This window comes from Medicago truncatula, chromosome 5 (genome assembly GCF_003473485.1).
Source record: "Medicago truncatula cultivar Jemalong A17 chromosome 5, MtrunA17r5.0-ANR, whole genome shotgun sequence".
Classification (NCBI taxonomy): Eukaryota; Viridiplantae; Streptophyta; class Magnoliopsida; order Fabales; family Fabaceae; genus Medicago; species Medicago truncatula.
In genome coordinates this window covers 16,468,654-16,485,643 of record NC_053046.1, presented here as the reverse complement: position 1 = coordinate 16,485,643, position 16,990 = coordinate 16,468,654, and the positions used below count along the sequence as shown (strand labels likewise).

The 16,990-nt window shown below is 32.2% G+C and overlaps 3 protein-coding genes across 3 annotated transcripts; 2 read left to right on the top strand and 1 right to left on the bottom strand.

Moving 5' to 3' along the window:
* Positions 1-1,425: 1,425 nt before the first annotated feature.
* Positions 1,426-2,417, top strand: LOC11414963 (thioredoxin H2). Its single transcript, NM_001422386.1, has 3 exons — positions 1,426-1,617; positions 1,717-1,839; positions 2,033-2,417. The coding sequence occupies exons 1-3, from the start codon at positions 1,486-1,488 to the stop codon at positions 2,162-2,164; spliced, it is 387 nt and encodes a 128-aa protein (NP_001409315.1). The 5' UTR covers positions 1,426-1,485; the 3' UTR covers positions 2,165-2,417.
* Positions 2,418-12,790: 10,373 nt separating this feature from the next.
* LOC11427714 (thioredoxin H2) lies at positions 12,791-13,724 on the top strand. Its single transcript, NM_001422392.1, has 3 exons — positions 12,791-12,990; positions 13,080-13,202; positions 13,373-13,724. Exons 1-3 carry the CDS (start codon positions 12,865-12,867, stop codon positions 13,502-13,504), a joined length of 381 nt encoding a protein of 126 aa, NP_001409321.1. The 5' UTR covers positions 12,791-12,864; the 3' UTR covers positions 13,505-13,724.
* Positions 13,725-13,917: 193 nt separating this feature from the next.
* On the bottom strand, positions 13,918-16,443 carry LOC11416034 (dnaJ homolog subfamily B member 13). Its single transcript, NM_001422391.1, has 2 exons — positions 15,846-16,443; positions 13,918-14,497 (listed from the first exon to the last, which is right to left on the bottom strand). Exons 1-2 carry the CDS (start codon positions 16,235-16,237, stop codon positions 14,047-14,049), a joined length of 843 nt encoding a protein of 280 aa, NP_001409320.1. The 5' UTR covers positions 16,238-16,443; the 3' UTR covers positions 13,918-14,046.
* Positions 16,444-16,990: the final 547 nt, after the last annotated feature.

Below are 16,990 nucleotides of genomic sequence, written 5' to 3'. Positions count from 1 at the left end.
CCTACAAGTTATCCGACGTAGATTAGTCACTGATAAGCAGCGGTGGAAACTTCGTACCAATATCATTGTAACGAAAAATAAAGTCCATGAGTTCAAGGATTTTTTTGGCAAAGGAATTTTTTTTTATTGTGCAAGAGTTTGTAAAATATAAGACGAGATACTATAGTATCCAACAAAGGCTACCAAGTAGACAATCTCTTAGAATTAGCTCCAATCGAAATACCTAAAATACTTAAAAAGAATAGAACCTATACTACAATGGAGAAAATTCGCAACCATGCCTATGACAGATGGGTCAACATTAATACCCATAATACAACTCTTAGCAAAATTAACTCGAAGACCTAAGGCAAGCTCGAAACACCTTAAGATAGTCTTAATAGCCCAAAGTTTCTCCATTGTTGCCTTTCCTATAAAAAGAGCATCATCAACATATTGAAGGTGTGTCACAGACAACCCAGATCTCCCAACTTTAAAATCAGTAAACATACCCACCATCTCTGTCTTCCTAACAAACATACTCAACGCCTCTGCAACAAGAAGAAAAAGAAAAGGATCTAGAAGATCACCCTGCTTAAGTACTCGCTGAATACTAATTTCCTAGGTTGGGCAACCATTGACAAGCACATAGAGATTACCTGCAAACACACATGCTCACATCCAAGCCACCACTTATCATCAAAACCAAATCTCTTCAACAAATATTCCATGAAATTCTAGCTCACTGAATCATAAGCTTTCTCAAAATCCACTTTAAAAATGAGGCAATCCTGCTTAGATTTTTTGGCTAAATCCACAACCTCATTGACCGCCAGCACTCCGTCCACCAATTCCCTACCTTTAAGGAAAGTTTGACTGGTTGGACAAAATGATTTTATCAATCACCCAATGCCGGGGAGAAGCTCCACTCACGCGAAGAGTATCCCTAAAAAGAATGACACAAACTATCATCATCAACTACTAATTTAGTTTCTTGGATAGCAAGGAAGTCTAAATAATTCTTATTCACATACTCACACACTTTACTTTTTTAATCCTCCTACCCAGACCTCTAATATCATAAGAACCTGCTATCATGACACACCCATTCTAGACTCCCGGCAAGCTTTTATCTTCTACAATTGATTTTAACCTTAAATTTATTATTAAATCTACGTTTACATAAATACATCTAAACATAAATCACTTTACACAACTAATTCATTTGAAATCAATTCTTTATATACCGCAAAACCAAATAATTGTGTACTGTGTTCTTGTGCTCTTATCACATCAGAAACTCTGCCTAATTTTAAAAAAAATTCTAGTCAAGTACTTACTAGCATTAAGTTAGAAAGAATATATTACTTTATTAAAAATTTAAAAAATGATTCCCCTCTACTTTGTTAGTCCTATAAATGAGACCCCTAGAAAATGCCATCATACAAACAAGATTAGAATACAGATATATATTCTTGTCCAAATCCCCAAAAGGAAAAAAAAAAAATGGGAGGCAATTTATCCAACATGGAGCATGGTCATACATCAGCAAAGTCATTATCATCTCACATTCTTACCTTCCATTCCACTGCTAAATGGAAGGCTTACTTTGATGCCTCCAAAGAAACTAACAAGCTGGTGCGTTATTATTAATTTAATTTAAAGTTATACTAATTATTTTGTATTTTCATTTTGTTTCTTTAGCTCTCATGAGATCTTGTATTTTTTTGGCTTTAGATGGTTATTGAATTTACGGCTGCATGGTGTGGACCTTGCAAATACATGGATCCAATCATTCAAGACTTTGCTGCAAAATACATCAAAGTAGATTTCATCAAGATTGACGTGGATGAATTAATGGTATTATTACATTTTTATTTCATTTTACTATTATTATTACTCATATTATATCTCCTAATGTAAGGGCAGCACACCATCTATACATTATATAAAGATAAATGACATAATCTACCAAAAAAAAAAAAGATAAATGACATATTCTTTTTATTATTTTTACAAATATTATGTGATTTACTATGGTCTTCAATTGTAGAGTATCTCTCAAGAGTTTCAAGTGCAAGCAATGCCAACATTCATACTGATGAAGAAAGGAAAAGTTGTTGACAAGGTTGTAGGGGCAAAAAAGGAAGAGCTTGAAAAGTTGATTGAGAAGCATCAAAACTAAGCCTCTAATCTTGCATGTGATCATAAAGAACATGAATAAGGATAAATTATTCGATTTATCTCCTTTCATACCACATTTACATGTTGGTATGACTTAGATTGAAACTTTTTCTTTTCCAAATGGTTTTTGACGTGCAAAGCGTTTTTTTTTGTAACTTTAAGCGAGATTTTTTTTGAATTTATATGTACTACAAGTGTAAATTTTTTACACATGATTTAATTGAATTTCACCATGACATGATATTAGGTATGAATATAGTAAAATATATTATGATGTGATTTGATTGGATATAAATATAAAAAGACTTCACACCATCCATACATATAAATTAATTTTAGAAAATTGGGTACTTTCATAAGATGAAATATTGATAATCGAACTCCGTGTTAAGAGTCTCGTAGTGGATAGAAGATGATCTGACAATGTGTTTTTAAGTGGGGGAAATCCTCACCTCATAAATTGGTTTTGTGGGGTTATGTTAGGTCCAACAACGATTTCTAAGACTCTGTTGCTTAATATACATTGTGACTAATTGATGGCTGGAATGAAAATAAACCATGAGTATGTGCAGTATTTCTCAAACAACACAATGAGTGACACACTTGTTTATTTCAAACAAATTAAAGCAAAATTATTGTTATTTTTTGCAAAGAATTAAAGAAATGTTCTTTTGAACAAGGAATTAAAGAAATGTTATTATTGAAAGAAAGTTATATAACAATTTCATTTATTTAGCCTTGTTAGATATTGAGATATTATCGTTACGATGAATACAAGTAAAAGGTGTTGATATCAGATATAAAGAATATAATAAAAACAAGGACTGATTCAATCCAAATAGTTAATAAATTCTATTCAAACGAATATTTGAGTTGAATTTTTAGGTAAAACGATTATTCACAAGATTTTAATTACTTATCGAACTCTGGATTACTAAAATCTTTTACATTAAGAACCAAAGAGTTAATACAACAACGAAAATTAAAAACTAGAAAGTACAACTAAAAAAAAATATATAACATTAAAAATTGAAAATAAGTAAATAAGAGTCATATTAGAACAACTATATTTATTCAACGTCCTATTTTATCTCTTTCTCTTTCTATCACATGATCGCACTATCACACTTTCCTTTTCTCTTTCTTTTTTTCTCTTAGTTTAAAGGTGTATACATCTACATGTGGTGTACACAACATTTTCTTATGTTTAGTGAAAAATGATATATTTGTACTATATAGATATATGTGGTGTACACAACACCTTAATTGCGAGATACATTTCCAGGGGTGGCCCTGAGGGAGGGTGGCAGCCCATAACATCATTTTTTTAGAGGCATCAAAATTATTATTTTTACTTATTAGTTGGTACCATATAGATATATTTCTTTTTAATTCACTTTGATTAATTCTATTAAAAATATATTTTTAGAGAACTTTGATTAAAAATTAATCTTTTGCCACAGAAAATGCAAAAACAAAAATATTGAAATAATTAGAATGGCATAATTTTATTATTTCTCCCATGAGACCAAAAATCTTAGAATCGACCCTATACATGTCATCACGCTCAACAATACGAATTTGTTTGACAAAACATTGTGTGACAAGCATAATTTTATATTGAATATAATAAATCCCTATCTCAATGTCATCCCTAGATTGATTTGTTAGTAAAGAATTTTTCATGCAACCAGCGAGGTTTAAGTCTAGCTATGTATTGAATTAAAGTTTAAATTTTGTTTGTAAGAGAAACTTATATTAACGTTTGATGCGTTTCAAATAAAATTACATCTAATAGAAGATTGAACCTATCGAAAGGCAAAGAAAAACATGTGATCGTCCATGAGCAGCGGACTCAGGACCATCACACCGCTATTGCTCCAATTACATCTGATGCACAAGCTCTCCCAACTAGTACATCAACACCGGTTTCGTGCCAGCGGCCACAACAAGGTCGTTTAGAGTGTAACGTCGATGCTTGCTTTTCGACCCAGAGGAACCATGCATGTATTGGTATTTGTGTATGTGATGATGCAGGTGATTTTGTCCTAGCGAAAACTATGAGTTTTACACCTCTGTGCCCTGTGGCGATGAGTGAACTTGGTGTATTTTATGTGCTGCAGTGGCTTCAAAATATGCAGTTTGACAATGTCGACTTTGTTGTGGATTTCAAGACTACAACGGATGCTTTTCACCCCAAGCATAATGATGTCACAATATTTGGTTCTATTATTACTGCATGTATATGCATCTCTTCTCATCTCATTTTCCAAACTTCTAGGGTGGAGTTTAACACGCAACAGACACATTTGACAAATCATGCTTTAGCAAGAGAAGCCACTCTATCAGCTAGTCCTACTATTCAGTATGATGTTTCTAATTATTATGACTCTTATTATTAATGAAATGTTATAAGCATATTTTAAAAAATAAAAAAATAAACAATGTTTTTTTTTCATTCTCCATGTTACCCCATACAGGGGTGGCCCTAAGGGTGGGCGGCAGCCCAGAGCATCATTTTTTTAAGGGGTGTCAAAATTATTATTTTTACTTAGTAGGTAATATTATATAGGTATATTTCTTTTTAACTCCCATTTGTTAATTCTATTGAAAATATGTTTTTAGAAAACCTTGAATATAAATAAATCTATTGCAAAAAAATGCAAGAAGAAAGACATTGCAATAATTTAAACGGTACAACTTTATTGATTTGTGTAGGGTACAAAAAATCTCAGGACCGACCCTGACCCATATGTATGAATATAAATATAAAAATAAAATTAATAGTGATGCTTTGTTCTATCGATTTTTTTTTGACATGGTTGTTCCATCAAATTTTGGTGCCGAAAAGAACACTTGTGTGAATCTTTTGTTTGGCAAATTAGCGGAGTTAAAAAGATATGGGACCATTGAGTCTCTTTAATTTTAGTTCTTTAATTATGTATTTAGCATTTTCTTTTATTTTTTAAATTTTTTTAAATTTTTTCTATTATTATTTTCTGTGGTATATATTCACGCGTTTGTTACTTTTGTTGTTATAAAAGTAGATGCTCTATCTCTATCCAATTGTGTAACAACTCATAGGTATATTTTCAGAACAAAAAATATGGCAAGTTCATTTGATGACAGTAGATGGTCTCCTCAGAATATTTAGATATTATGCTTCAAAAATTCAACACAAACCATACTCTTAGGGGAAATAAGAATATTTAGACCTCTCTCATAACGTGATTTTATATGTGTTTTTCAAAATTCAAACACACATCTAAACGTGTGTTTATTTTATGATAGCTACAATAAGCCTCTTGTTCAAAATATGCTACCCAACAATGAGTTAATTTCAAGCAATTTAGCAAGCACATGAAGTACAAACTCGAAGAAGAATAAAATAACAACGAAACACAATAAATGTAATAGAACATGTAAAATATCAACACACTCAAAAAGAGTTAGATCTAAAGCCATACACTGATGGAGTGACCAAACCACAAAGATGGTGAAGGAGAGGTGGGGGCACTTGGAGGTCGATTATGCAAATGAGGTCGCAATCAAAGGGCGAGGCATTTACGACGGTTAACCATAGAAAGTTGCAACGGTATGACAATGATGAAGCAACATAAAGAGCCGAATGAAACACATGATAAAATCATGAAAATTTGACTAGAGAGATGTGTATAATTTACGACGGATAAATGACAAACCAAAAAAGAAAAAAGGTTATACCACGTCAAACTTTACAAGGATAACCCTAAACCATGACAACACAAGGAGAGTGTGGCCAAAGTTATTTCGCCTTGAAGGCGCGGAGAAAGGGAGTCGAGAAATAATTAGTTGGATATTAGTAGTTTGTTTATTATTTTTTAAGACATTTACCCTAAATGAATTATAAATCCAGACACACAAGTGCCTTGCACACGTTGTCATTTGCCTCACACACAAGGCAACAGTGGCGGAGTCAGAAATTTTATAGAGCTTGGGCAAAAAAATTATCGCAAAATGTTACTTCCTTCCTGGGAATAATTTCACATTTCCTGCGGATAATTTCACATTTCCTGCGGAATCTGCAGGAAATCCTAGGCAAAATCTGTAGGAAATGTGTTTCCTGCGAAATTTACATAACAATTCGCAGGTAAATCCGCAAGAAAAGCTAAAAGTTCTAGTAATGGCTGGACTTGCTACAAAGAAAATTGGAGCTGAGCCTGGGCTAGTGCCCAGGCTAGCTGGGGGGTGGCTCCGCCCCTGCAAGGCAATATTGAACATACTATTGAAACATACAATCATGTGCCTCATGCATGATCCATGTGCCTTGAGTGTGATCCAAACGCCTTGCGTGTGGGGAATTGGCCAACAAAAAAAATAACTTTTTTCCAAATTTCTCTTTCGCACATGATGAGATTTTAAGTCACACTCAACAATTTTCCACCTTGACATAAAATCGATGGTCATGTCACTTTAACAATAAAAAACCTTTCTCATTTTCCTTGCATCCAACTACTTTGTAGTCCAACAAGATTACTTTAATCCTAGGAATGCCTTCCGCCCTCTTGAAGAACTTACCTTCATAGAGAGTTTCACCATAACCTATTTAACCTCTAGAGTGATCATTTCCCCCTCCTGAAGATTTCCTTGCTCTCAACTACTTCTATAATGATACTTGGTTCCGAGTTTTGAATCTCGGTAATTCGTAATCAAATCATACCACACAAAATCTTCATAACCTTATCACTTACGTATAACATTCATCTAGTCCCACCAGTGGAAAACTCCACCTTAAGTTGAGTTTTCACCAACTCAAGCTATGTTTTGTCCACATCAACTTATAAACTCGTACAAACACTATGTCTTTCATCTTGTAACCTGCAAAACCTAATAAAATATTCTCTTCAAGAAATAAGCAAGTATTCTTACCATTGCCTCTTCGGGGTGATCTTGTTTTTTTAGCACCTTCTCTCCATGTTGAGTGTTTACTCAATTTCCTCTATTCCCACATCTTCCTCTTGTGACATTCAAGCCTTCACCACTATCATCAAGCTTCAAGTCCTTGAACTTAATTAACTCATTGGTTGTAGTTCCTTCATTGTTGCCCCCTTCATAACTACCAGAAATTTATATATGAGGTACAAAACAGTATCATTCCTTGCCTTGTCCACCATCTTGATCTTGTCTGCTTGTGACATGGTGGTTGGCAAATCAATAATCTCACTCTTTTAGATCTTCTCCACATTTTTGTTGAATCAAGACTATTTGCATCTTTACCTTCCATAATCCAAAATCATTATTTGCAGTAAATTTTGTGATATCCCCCTTGGTATCCATGGTGCTCACTTAAAAGTTTGTTCTGATTGCCCCTTGATGGACACCAATTGTTGTTTTTTTCAAACTCAAATCTCACACCCATAAGCTTAGATATGTTGAGAGAAATTAGTATCATATAATAACCAAAGTGATCAAACAACCACTGTCGCGGTGATTTTCGGAGATCAACCTATTGATTAGCGTTGACTCACAAATTTTTAATTCACCACCGAGCTTTAATTTTTTCCAAGGGAAAGGGAGAAAAGTTCGAATAAATCACAATTTTTAGAGATTTAAGGTTCGGGGATTAGTTAGGTAAAGGGAAGGTATTAGCACCATAAACGTCTAGAGTATTCTATAGGAACCTCTTGCTTTTATTTATTTTTGGCTAAATTTATTCATTTGCTTAAAAAAGATTAATGCGGTGAGCAAAAAGAAAATATTTTTTTTTATTATTTTTTTGATTTGGAAAGACAAGTGTCTTTTCACTACGTACCCGCGAGGGATCACAACCACGTAGTTCGGGGTAAAAAGACTGAGTGATTTGTTTGATGTTTTTTATTAGTTTTTTGAAAAGGTTTAAAAATAAAAGCCAAATGGAAAAGACAAAATTTGTTTAGTGTTTTTTTATTTTAAAAAAAAAGACTCAAATATAATTAAAATGGATTAAAGTTTTGTTTAAGAAAATAAAAAATGGAAAATCATTTGATTGAAAATCAAGGTTTTTTAGAAAAGAACATGTTGTCGAGGCTGTTGTTGATACCGTTGCTAGGGCCTTTGTTGGAACTGTGGCTAATTCTGCGCAACTGCCAGCAAAGCTACCAGGGTACTCAACTTCTCTATCTCAGCCCAGAGTGTTATCATCTCCTCACGAAGCTCGTGTATCTCTTGTTTGATCTGATCCATTTTCTCTCTTTTTTTTGCACGAGTGTTCTAGGTTCGAGTTGGCTTTGAGTGAAGAGGTCGAGTCACTTTTGAGACAGATTGGCCCTTTTTTGGAAAAGCAACGTGTGAGACTCGGACCTTGAAACTATGAATATAGAATGATGCATGATGCTTATGCAAAAATGGACAGTTTTTATTTTATCAAAGGACTTGTCAAAGTAATTGTAGACATCATAAGGAACATTGTTTCATTTGATAATTTAAAATATTACAAATATTTCCCTTTTTAAGAGCAAAAACAAAGCCAAGGAAAAAGTCTCTAACAAAGTTAAGGTCTAGTTAAGACTTTTGAAGTTGTATTTCTTGGTGTTCCTTTTTACAAGGTTTATACCTCTGATGTTTACAAAAACTTATCTAAGTCCTTCGATATTAATGAGAATTTTTTTTTTATGAATACATGCATGCATGTATGATTATGCAACAAATACGGTGAAAACATGGTATAAGGTTTAAGTCCATGATGGTGGAGTCAAGGGTAAGAGTACCGCCGCATGGTAGAGACTATGGTTTCATTTGTACCTGTATCACGGGTTCTACCAAGTTCCCAAAGTCATTGACCCCTTCCGGATATTATTGGATTACAGGTCTGACTCCTGGTCCAACAACATTCGCAAGAAAGTCTCATTTGAGTGTAGTTTCGCGTGTCAACTAATTTCAAGACTACTCTTGATTAGTCACCGCACTACGCCCTAAAATGCCAAGATGGGTCAAAGGTAACTTTAAAGGTCCTCAACTTTATGGGAAACTCAAAAGTAATAATGTCAATCACGACTACTCAAGACGACATCGTATTTTCTTTAAGAGGCCTCCACTGAGTGGGGTTATATCTTGATGGTATTACTCTTGGTATGACACTTTGATTATACCACCATCTTATCTTATTGTTTCCCTCAAGTCCGGGTAGGGGACTTATCTCACCACTCACGAAGAAACCAAAACACATAAGTACGTATTTTCATTTTTTACAAGCAAATTATAGCACAAAAATAAATAAAATCAAGATAGGCTCAACCCTCTTGGGGATATCTCCAGTGAAATCGTCATTTCTGTCGCGGTGATTTTCGGAGATCAAGCTATTAATCATAGCGTTGACTCACAAATTTTTAATTCACCACCGAGCTTTAATTTTTTCCAAGGGAAAGGGGAAAAAGTTCGAATAAACCCACAATTGTTAGAGATTTAAGGTTTGGGGGTTAGTTACGTAAAGGGAAGGGATTAGCATCCTAAACGTCTATGATATTCTATAGGAACCTATTGCTTTTATTTATTTTTGGCTAAATTTATTCATTTGCTTAAAAAAGATTAATGTGGTGAGCAAAAAAAAATGTTTTTTTATTATTTTTTTGATTTGGAAAGACAAGTGTCTTTTGCCTACATATCCGTGAGGGATCAAAACCACGTAGTTTTGGGTAAAAAGACTGAGTGATTTCTTTGATGTTTTTTATTAGTTTTTTGAAAAGGTTTAAAAATAAAAGCCAAATGGCAAAGACAAAATTTGTTTAGTGGCTTTTTTATTTAAAAAAAAAAAAAGAAGACTCAAATATACTTAAAATGGATTAAAGTTTTGTTTAAGAAAATAAAAAAATGGAAAATCACTTGATTGGAAATCAAGGTTTTTTAGAAAAGAATTCTTTCTTTTTTTTGGCGAAATTTATTTTTGATTATTTGAATGTTTTTTTGTTGTTTTTTTATTTATTATTTAAAACCTAAAAATTAACGTAACGATGAATTTAATGCGAGAGAATTTCGTAGTGACACTCCGTCAAAACGAATCCTCTTTCCCTTGGATGATAAACTAAAAATAAAAGAAATAAAAAGTGGACCAAAAACGAAAAAATATGAGGGACTATGGTCATAAGACCACTCTTAAAATCTGAAGGGACAGAATAAAGAAGGAGAGGAAAAGAATAGTTCGTCAACACAAGCTAATAGAGGGAGAAGAGAGAAAAGTTCTTTGACAACTCTTTGGTGTCTATGAATGAGAGCTCTATTTATAGGTGAGGAGTCAAATATGAGTTTGAAAAAAAAAAAAAAAGGGAAAGCTGTTTAATGGAATTGAAGGTTTTGGAATGTGAAAGTTGACCACTAATGGTGGCGCTGGTTGGAAAAAAAATTTCGGACCCCTTTGGAGACTTTTTGGACCTATCTAAATGATTAATTAAAATAAAAATAAAAAAATGGTAAAAATAAAATAAAATAAAAAACTAAAAAAAAAAAAAAAAAAAAGGGCCCGAAAACGAACCAAAATGAGTTATTTTAAAATAGTTCTCTGTCGAAATTTTCCCTGAATTCAATGAATATTCTGAGTCAGAGAGTATGAAAGTAGGATCCTAGGTTCAAAAATTGGAAATTAAGATAAAAGAGAATAAGAAATCACCCTTCAACAGGTTCTCCAAGAACAATCTTTAATATATATATCCTTTTACCAATCTCTTCCCTTAACCGATAGACTTTGATTTTATCCCTAATCTCCACCCTTTTACCAATCTCTTCCCTTAACCGATAGACTTTGAACTTATCCCTAATCTCTATCCTTTTACCAATCTCTTCCCTTAACCGACAGACTTTGATTTTACTACCCAAAATGTTTACTTTTGTTTCCTAACCCTATAATCTCCCAAAATGACATTAACTTTTAACCCTAAAAGTCCCCTATTTTGGTCTCAGCATTCATCATTCTCATTGTAAAACGGTAGTTTCCTCGTCTCTAACTTATAATAGATTTTAATTGATCTCTTTGCTAGGATACTTTTAGACTTGTATTGTATTTGTGCCCTTCTACTCTACGATGCATTATCACTTACAAATGCATATTTTACATGATTGCGTAAAACTTCTATTAAATACATATTTTAAACCTACTTTGATGTGGAAATTATATTTTACTAAATCTGGGGTCATAGTGTATTTTTAAACTATTTTAAAATCATTTTTAAACTCGTGAATCAATTAAAATGTCAAAAAGACTGGTTGAATCAATTCAATGCAAACAAAAAGGCTTGGGATACCTTTGAATCGATTCAAATTATGTAGAAGACACAATGAATCAATTCAAACTTCATTAGGATGATATTTAATCGATTTAAAATTCATCTCAATCAAATCATTCTTCAAACTTCTTGTCTATTTTTGTTGTTAGCAATTTATTGTTTACGAATATGTTTGATTAATGATTGTATTGGATTTGCAATTTAGATTGTCAATATATATTAATTGTTGCAAGAAATTCAACTATGAACTTCATGTTAAAAAATGAATCAAGTTTCTTGAATACATTCAAGATTTTTGGATTTCTTCATTTAGTCTCTGTAAATTCAACAGTCGTTAACTCTTTACAAACGATTTTCAAAAAGTAACATCTCCGCAAATAAAATAAAAAAAATAAAGGGGATCTCTACTCAATCCCCCTAGATCCTTTTTTATTTGTCATACAAACCAGCCAAAATTATGCAAAAAACGCATATTTATCGAGCAAGTCGCGATTGAACTATGTTCTTACTAACTGAACTATGTTGACAGAGATGAGGCGTGCTTTCTTTCTTTTTTTTTTGGTCAAGATGCATGCTTTCTTTCTATTAGTTACTCTTATTTATCTAAGACATTTTAAAATTTTATTTATTCATTTTCTTGTAAAGACTAAGACCATCCACAACAGAGCACCTAAAATTGGGTGCTTAAATGGGTCATATGGGTCCCTATCATTAATTTTACAATAATACTTAATAAGTACCAATTATCTCCAACCCAGCCCCTCAAAAAAAAATTATTAAATAAGTCCCACAAATAATTATATATCATTATATTTCAACAAAATTTATTTAATTTATTAAGATTTATTAAATGAAATCCGTGAAAAATGAAGAGAGAGAGTGCTTCCATAGCCACATTTCTCCATAGACACCTATATTTTTTACTCCACAACGAGGGCTCCTATTTAATGTAGTGCTAAATAGATTAAGCTCCCACCATTGTGGATCGTCTAATATGCTTGGCTAGTTGGTGCAACTTGTGTATTGGACTTGAACCAAATGTTTGCCACCTCATAGCATAAGTATACTTTTTTTGAAAGAGTATAAGAATACTTTTAAAAGGCATAAAAACCGTGTTTATTTTGTAAAAGTATACTTCCAAATGTTTAACATAACCATATATATATTGTTTCATATCAACGTGTGGGATGAAAACGACCATTTAATCAATGTGAATAATACCAGCCACTAATAATAGATACGCTCTCAAATTTGTCCTAATAGCTTCAACATTCCATTTTACAGCTTGCTACTTCAAATTTCAAAGAATCATATTCATTTAAACAAAATGTCACAATCCTACTATTCCTTTCTACACTATATATATCCCAACCAATTTCCAATCATCCCAACAAATTAACAAACATCATACATATTTATTTCTCATTCATACACCTAAATCATTTCTTGATTCATCATTCAAAAATCTAACATGAGTTCCAACTTGTATAACTTTGTGTATATTGATAGATCAACAGAATCATCCCATGTCCTTACATTCCATTCCACTGCTAAATGGAATGCTCATTTTGAAGCTTTTAAAGAAACTAATAAACTGGTATGTTTGTGAAGCTAAAATCTTAACTAGCTATAGAATCTTAGTATATAAAATTTAGTTTTCTGATGTAGTATTTTTCTTTGGTATAGATGGTTATTGATTTCACAGCAAAATGGTGTGGACCTTGCAAAGTTATGGATCCAGTTATGAAAGATTTTGCTGCAAAATACACTGATGTTGAGTTCATTAAGCTTGATGTTGATGAATTAATGGTATGTTACAAATTATCCTTCACTTAACTAGTTTGTTATTTAATGTAAAAGCAACTTTATGTAAGGTTTAATAAATTTCTAAACCTATTATAAATGCTATTACTTTTTAATAACATGATTTTCAGCAATTGAGAACTGATTTGTTTTTTCCACAATATAAATGGCAACAGGGAGTTTCTCAAACATTCCAGGTGCATTCATTGCCAACTTTTTTACTCATTAAGAAAGGAAAAGTTGTTGATAAAGTGGTGGGAGCAAGAAAAGAGGAACTACAAAGGATGATTGAAAAACAAAGAAACTAGGTGTATGATCATGCAGTGTTACAAAAAGATAGTTTTGCAGCACATTATCCTTTGATTACAAGGGAACAATCTACAAGATCAGAATGCAATAAGTGGTGTCATCATTTTCACAAAGAATAGAAATATAGGTGTCATTCTTTTATCATTTAAGAGGATTCAATGTAATATGTCATATTTGTAATATTTTTGTTACATACAAGAGTATTCATGAACTACAATCAATAAAATATAATTGGATTCTTCAATGTTATTTGACTCTGCTTATTATCAAAATACTCAACAAACATAGTTCTGTTCTGTTTCTTCTAGAAGAGTAGATTGATAAACACTGGTTACAAAAGCTACATATCATGCTGCATATAAGAATAAAATTTAGACTATACCATCTCTGATATATGTTATGTACAAATTTCAGATCAACTAGTGGAGTTGTATATAATAAGTAATTTACAGTTCTGCTAAACTACAATGCTATAGCACTGCAATACTAGATTAACAAAAGGTTAAGGAAAAAAAAACATTAGATTAGCCAAATTATAGGTTTAGTAATCAGCAGGATCATTCAAAATCCTTCTTACATCATATTTTTGTTGTGAGGTCAAACTTGGTGGATACATAACATTAAACTTTATTATAAGATTTCCTCTCTTGCTTGGATCCTTTGAAAGTGGCATACCTTCATCAGCGACCACCTTTTCATATCCCGGTGTCACAATATCATCCAATTCAACTGTGATATGTCGACCATCCAAGGTTGTTATGTTGAGAGTCTTACCAACAAGAGCTTCCAGAAGTGATATCTTTTCGGTCATTATCAAATCTTTTCCGTCCCTCTTGAATATAGGATGTGGTCTCTCATTCACCACAAAAATTACATCAGATGGTGCAGATCCGGGTTGTTGGCTTCCTTTTCCAGGAAAAGTGATTTTTGTGCCCTTCTTCCAACCAGGTTTAATATGTATCTTCAAGATTTCTTCTTCACTCTTCAACTTCCTGTCAAAACCAATTTAGAAAAGAAAACTCCTTGTAAAACCAACTTATGTATCCAAGCAAAGTGAAAAGGAAGGGAGAAGTAATGAACATATTGTAGTCTTAATTTTATGTTTATACAATTTTAATTCAATTGGCTTAGTGTAACAGTAAATAGGTAAGCAAAATATTCAACCAAACCACTCAATCATATGTTACACAGTACCACCGACACTTCAGACTAAAAATGTATTAGTTTCTTACACCGACACTTCAGACTAAAAACGTATTAGTTTCTTACACCAACACATGTGGTTACATCAGTGATTACATCTTGAATACTAAAGAAAGGAGTGGCTAGACAGGCAACCAAAGGATGAGGGGCAGGCAGGCCGATATAAGAAGGACTAAATAAATTAAGATTAACCAGATTATACATAACACAGATAAATGTAAATGCATGAACTTGCCAAAAAAGTTTACAATCGAAATAGAAAACAGCCAAAATAGCAGAATATAGCCGCCAAAAGTAGCATAATAACAGTAGCAGCAGCAACAATACTATCGAAGACAATGTGACAAAATGACAGCACAGGCAACATCATAGTATCAAACTAGCACCAAGTAAACCATCCAAAATTCATATGTAAAATAAGACAATACTTTCTTTTTCAGAATTCAAAATTAGAGTCGGATTTTCACTTGATACAGTGACATGTAATACAAATGGTATGCATTAGTATTAGGATTTAGGGGTACTTTTAGAATAAATAACCTAACCGAGTGTTATGTAACAAATGTCTATTTCTACAATCAAGTATAAGCTATTTGTTAAGTAACAGATGTACTTATATAAACTGTAAGTTGTTTCAATAAGCTATCACAGAGTGTTTACCGAAGTAAACAAAACACAGCTTATGAAAAAGTCTTAGTTATTTTCATAAACTCTCCCAAAAATTTGCACAAGTGTTTATTGCATAAGATAAGCCTATATAAGCTTTTTCAAACCTAACTGTGTTTTAAAATCAGTAAAAATATTTCATTTTCAATTTCAATGCTCTCTTAAAGACTGCTAAAATCTATATCTTTACTAATAGCCAACAAAAACAAACATGCAATGTTAATAACAAAAGTTATATAATCAAATTTTCTCAAACATATAATCTAAAATTCAATTAAGTACTTAATTCTACACATTCCACAATCTGATTGCAACATAACGGTTTTTTATATTGCCAAAACCACAATTAAAACCTTATCAGCTTCATTTAACAGCGATTCTAGCCGCGACACAACCACTAATTAAAACCCTAATACCGTATTTCAAAACAAAACAAAAACACAAACACAAATTAAGGACAAAGAGGATTACCCAAATTCATCAGGAACATCCCTAACAACGTTCACCTTCTTCTTGCAACCCTTATAAAGCTCCTCAAGGCTACATAAAAAATCAGTCTCAACAACTCCAACACCTTCATCAACCTCCATATTACTCCCACCACCATTTTCCAAATTCACAGGATATTGACCAGAGCGATCATAGATCTGACGCTTCTTAGGATCACTAAGAACTTCATAAGCTTCACTAATTCTCTTAAACTTTGCCTCAAACTCTTGTTTTCTTGAAGGGTTCCTTGAAGGGTATTGGTTAATCTTATCTGGGTGCCATTTCATAACTAAATTATTATATGAATCATTCAAATCTTCTAGGGTTGCATCGCGCTTAACCTTTAGAGTTTTGTAGTAATCGTGATTACCCATTTCAGAAAAGTTGATGAATTTGATGAAATTGAAGTTTTTGAATTCTGGGTTGTTGAGATTTTTCAGTCAAAGGAGGAGTGAATTTTGGTGAATAGTAATTGGTGTGATGAGAGAAGGGAACTGGGTTTAACGTGGAAACTGCAAAATTATCGGTAAAGATGAGATTATTGTGGAGATAATCGCTGAAACAGAGTGATGATTAGAATCAATCAAATCTTTTTTTTTTTTAGGGAAATATTAAGGAAATAAATTAGAGCACATATTTTGTAAAATAATTAGAGTAAATATTTTCTTTAAAAAATAAAAAACTCAATAAATATTTGTTTTAATCACGAGGTATGTTAAACATTTATTTGAAAATCTTGTGCATTATCTCTTGGTAAATAAGCCAAGCTCACGAGGATTTTAAACTTTAAACAAAATTAAATGATTAAAACATTTATCATTTATGTCACACTATATTTTTTTTCCTAAAAAAAATTGTCACACTATATTTTTTGTCGTCAGGAATCTTAAATTGCATTGTAAAAGAAAATAAAACTAATGTGTAGAATATTATTACAATCAATCCAAAAAAATTAGAATTCGATAACAAAATTTGAATTAAATATAAATTTTTAAACATGAAAAATATAAAAAAGTTATATTTAATTCATGTTTTGTTAAAAACTTCTAACTTTTCATTTTAGTCTAAATATAAAAAAATTTCTCTCTTTTAAAAACTTAAAAATTTCGTGACGGAGGAATTAAACA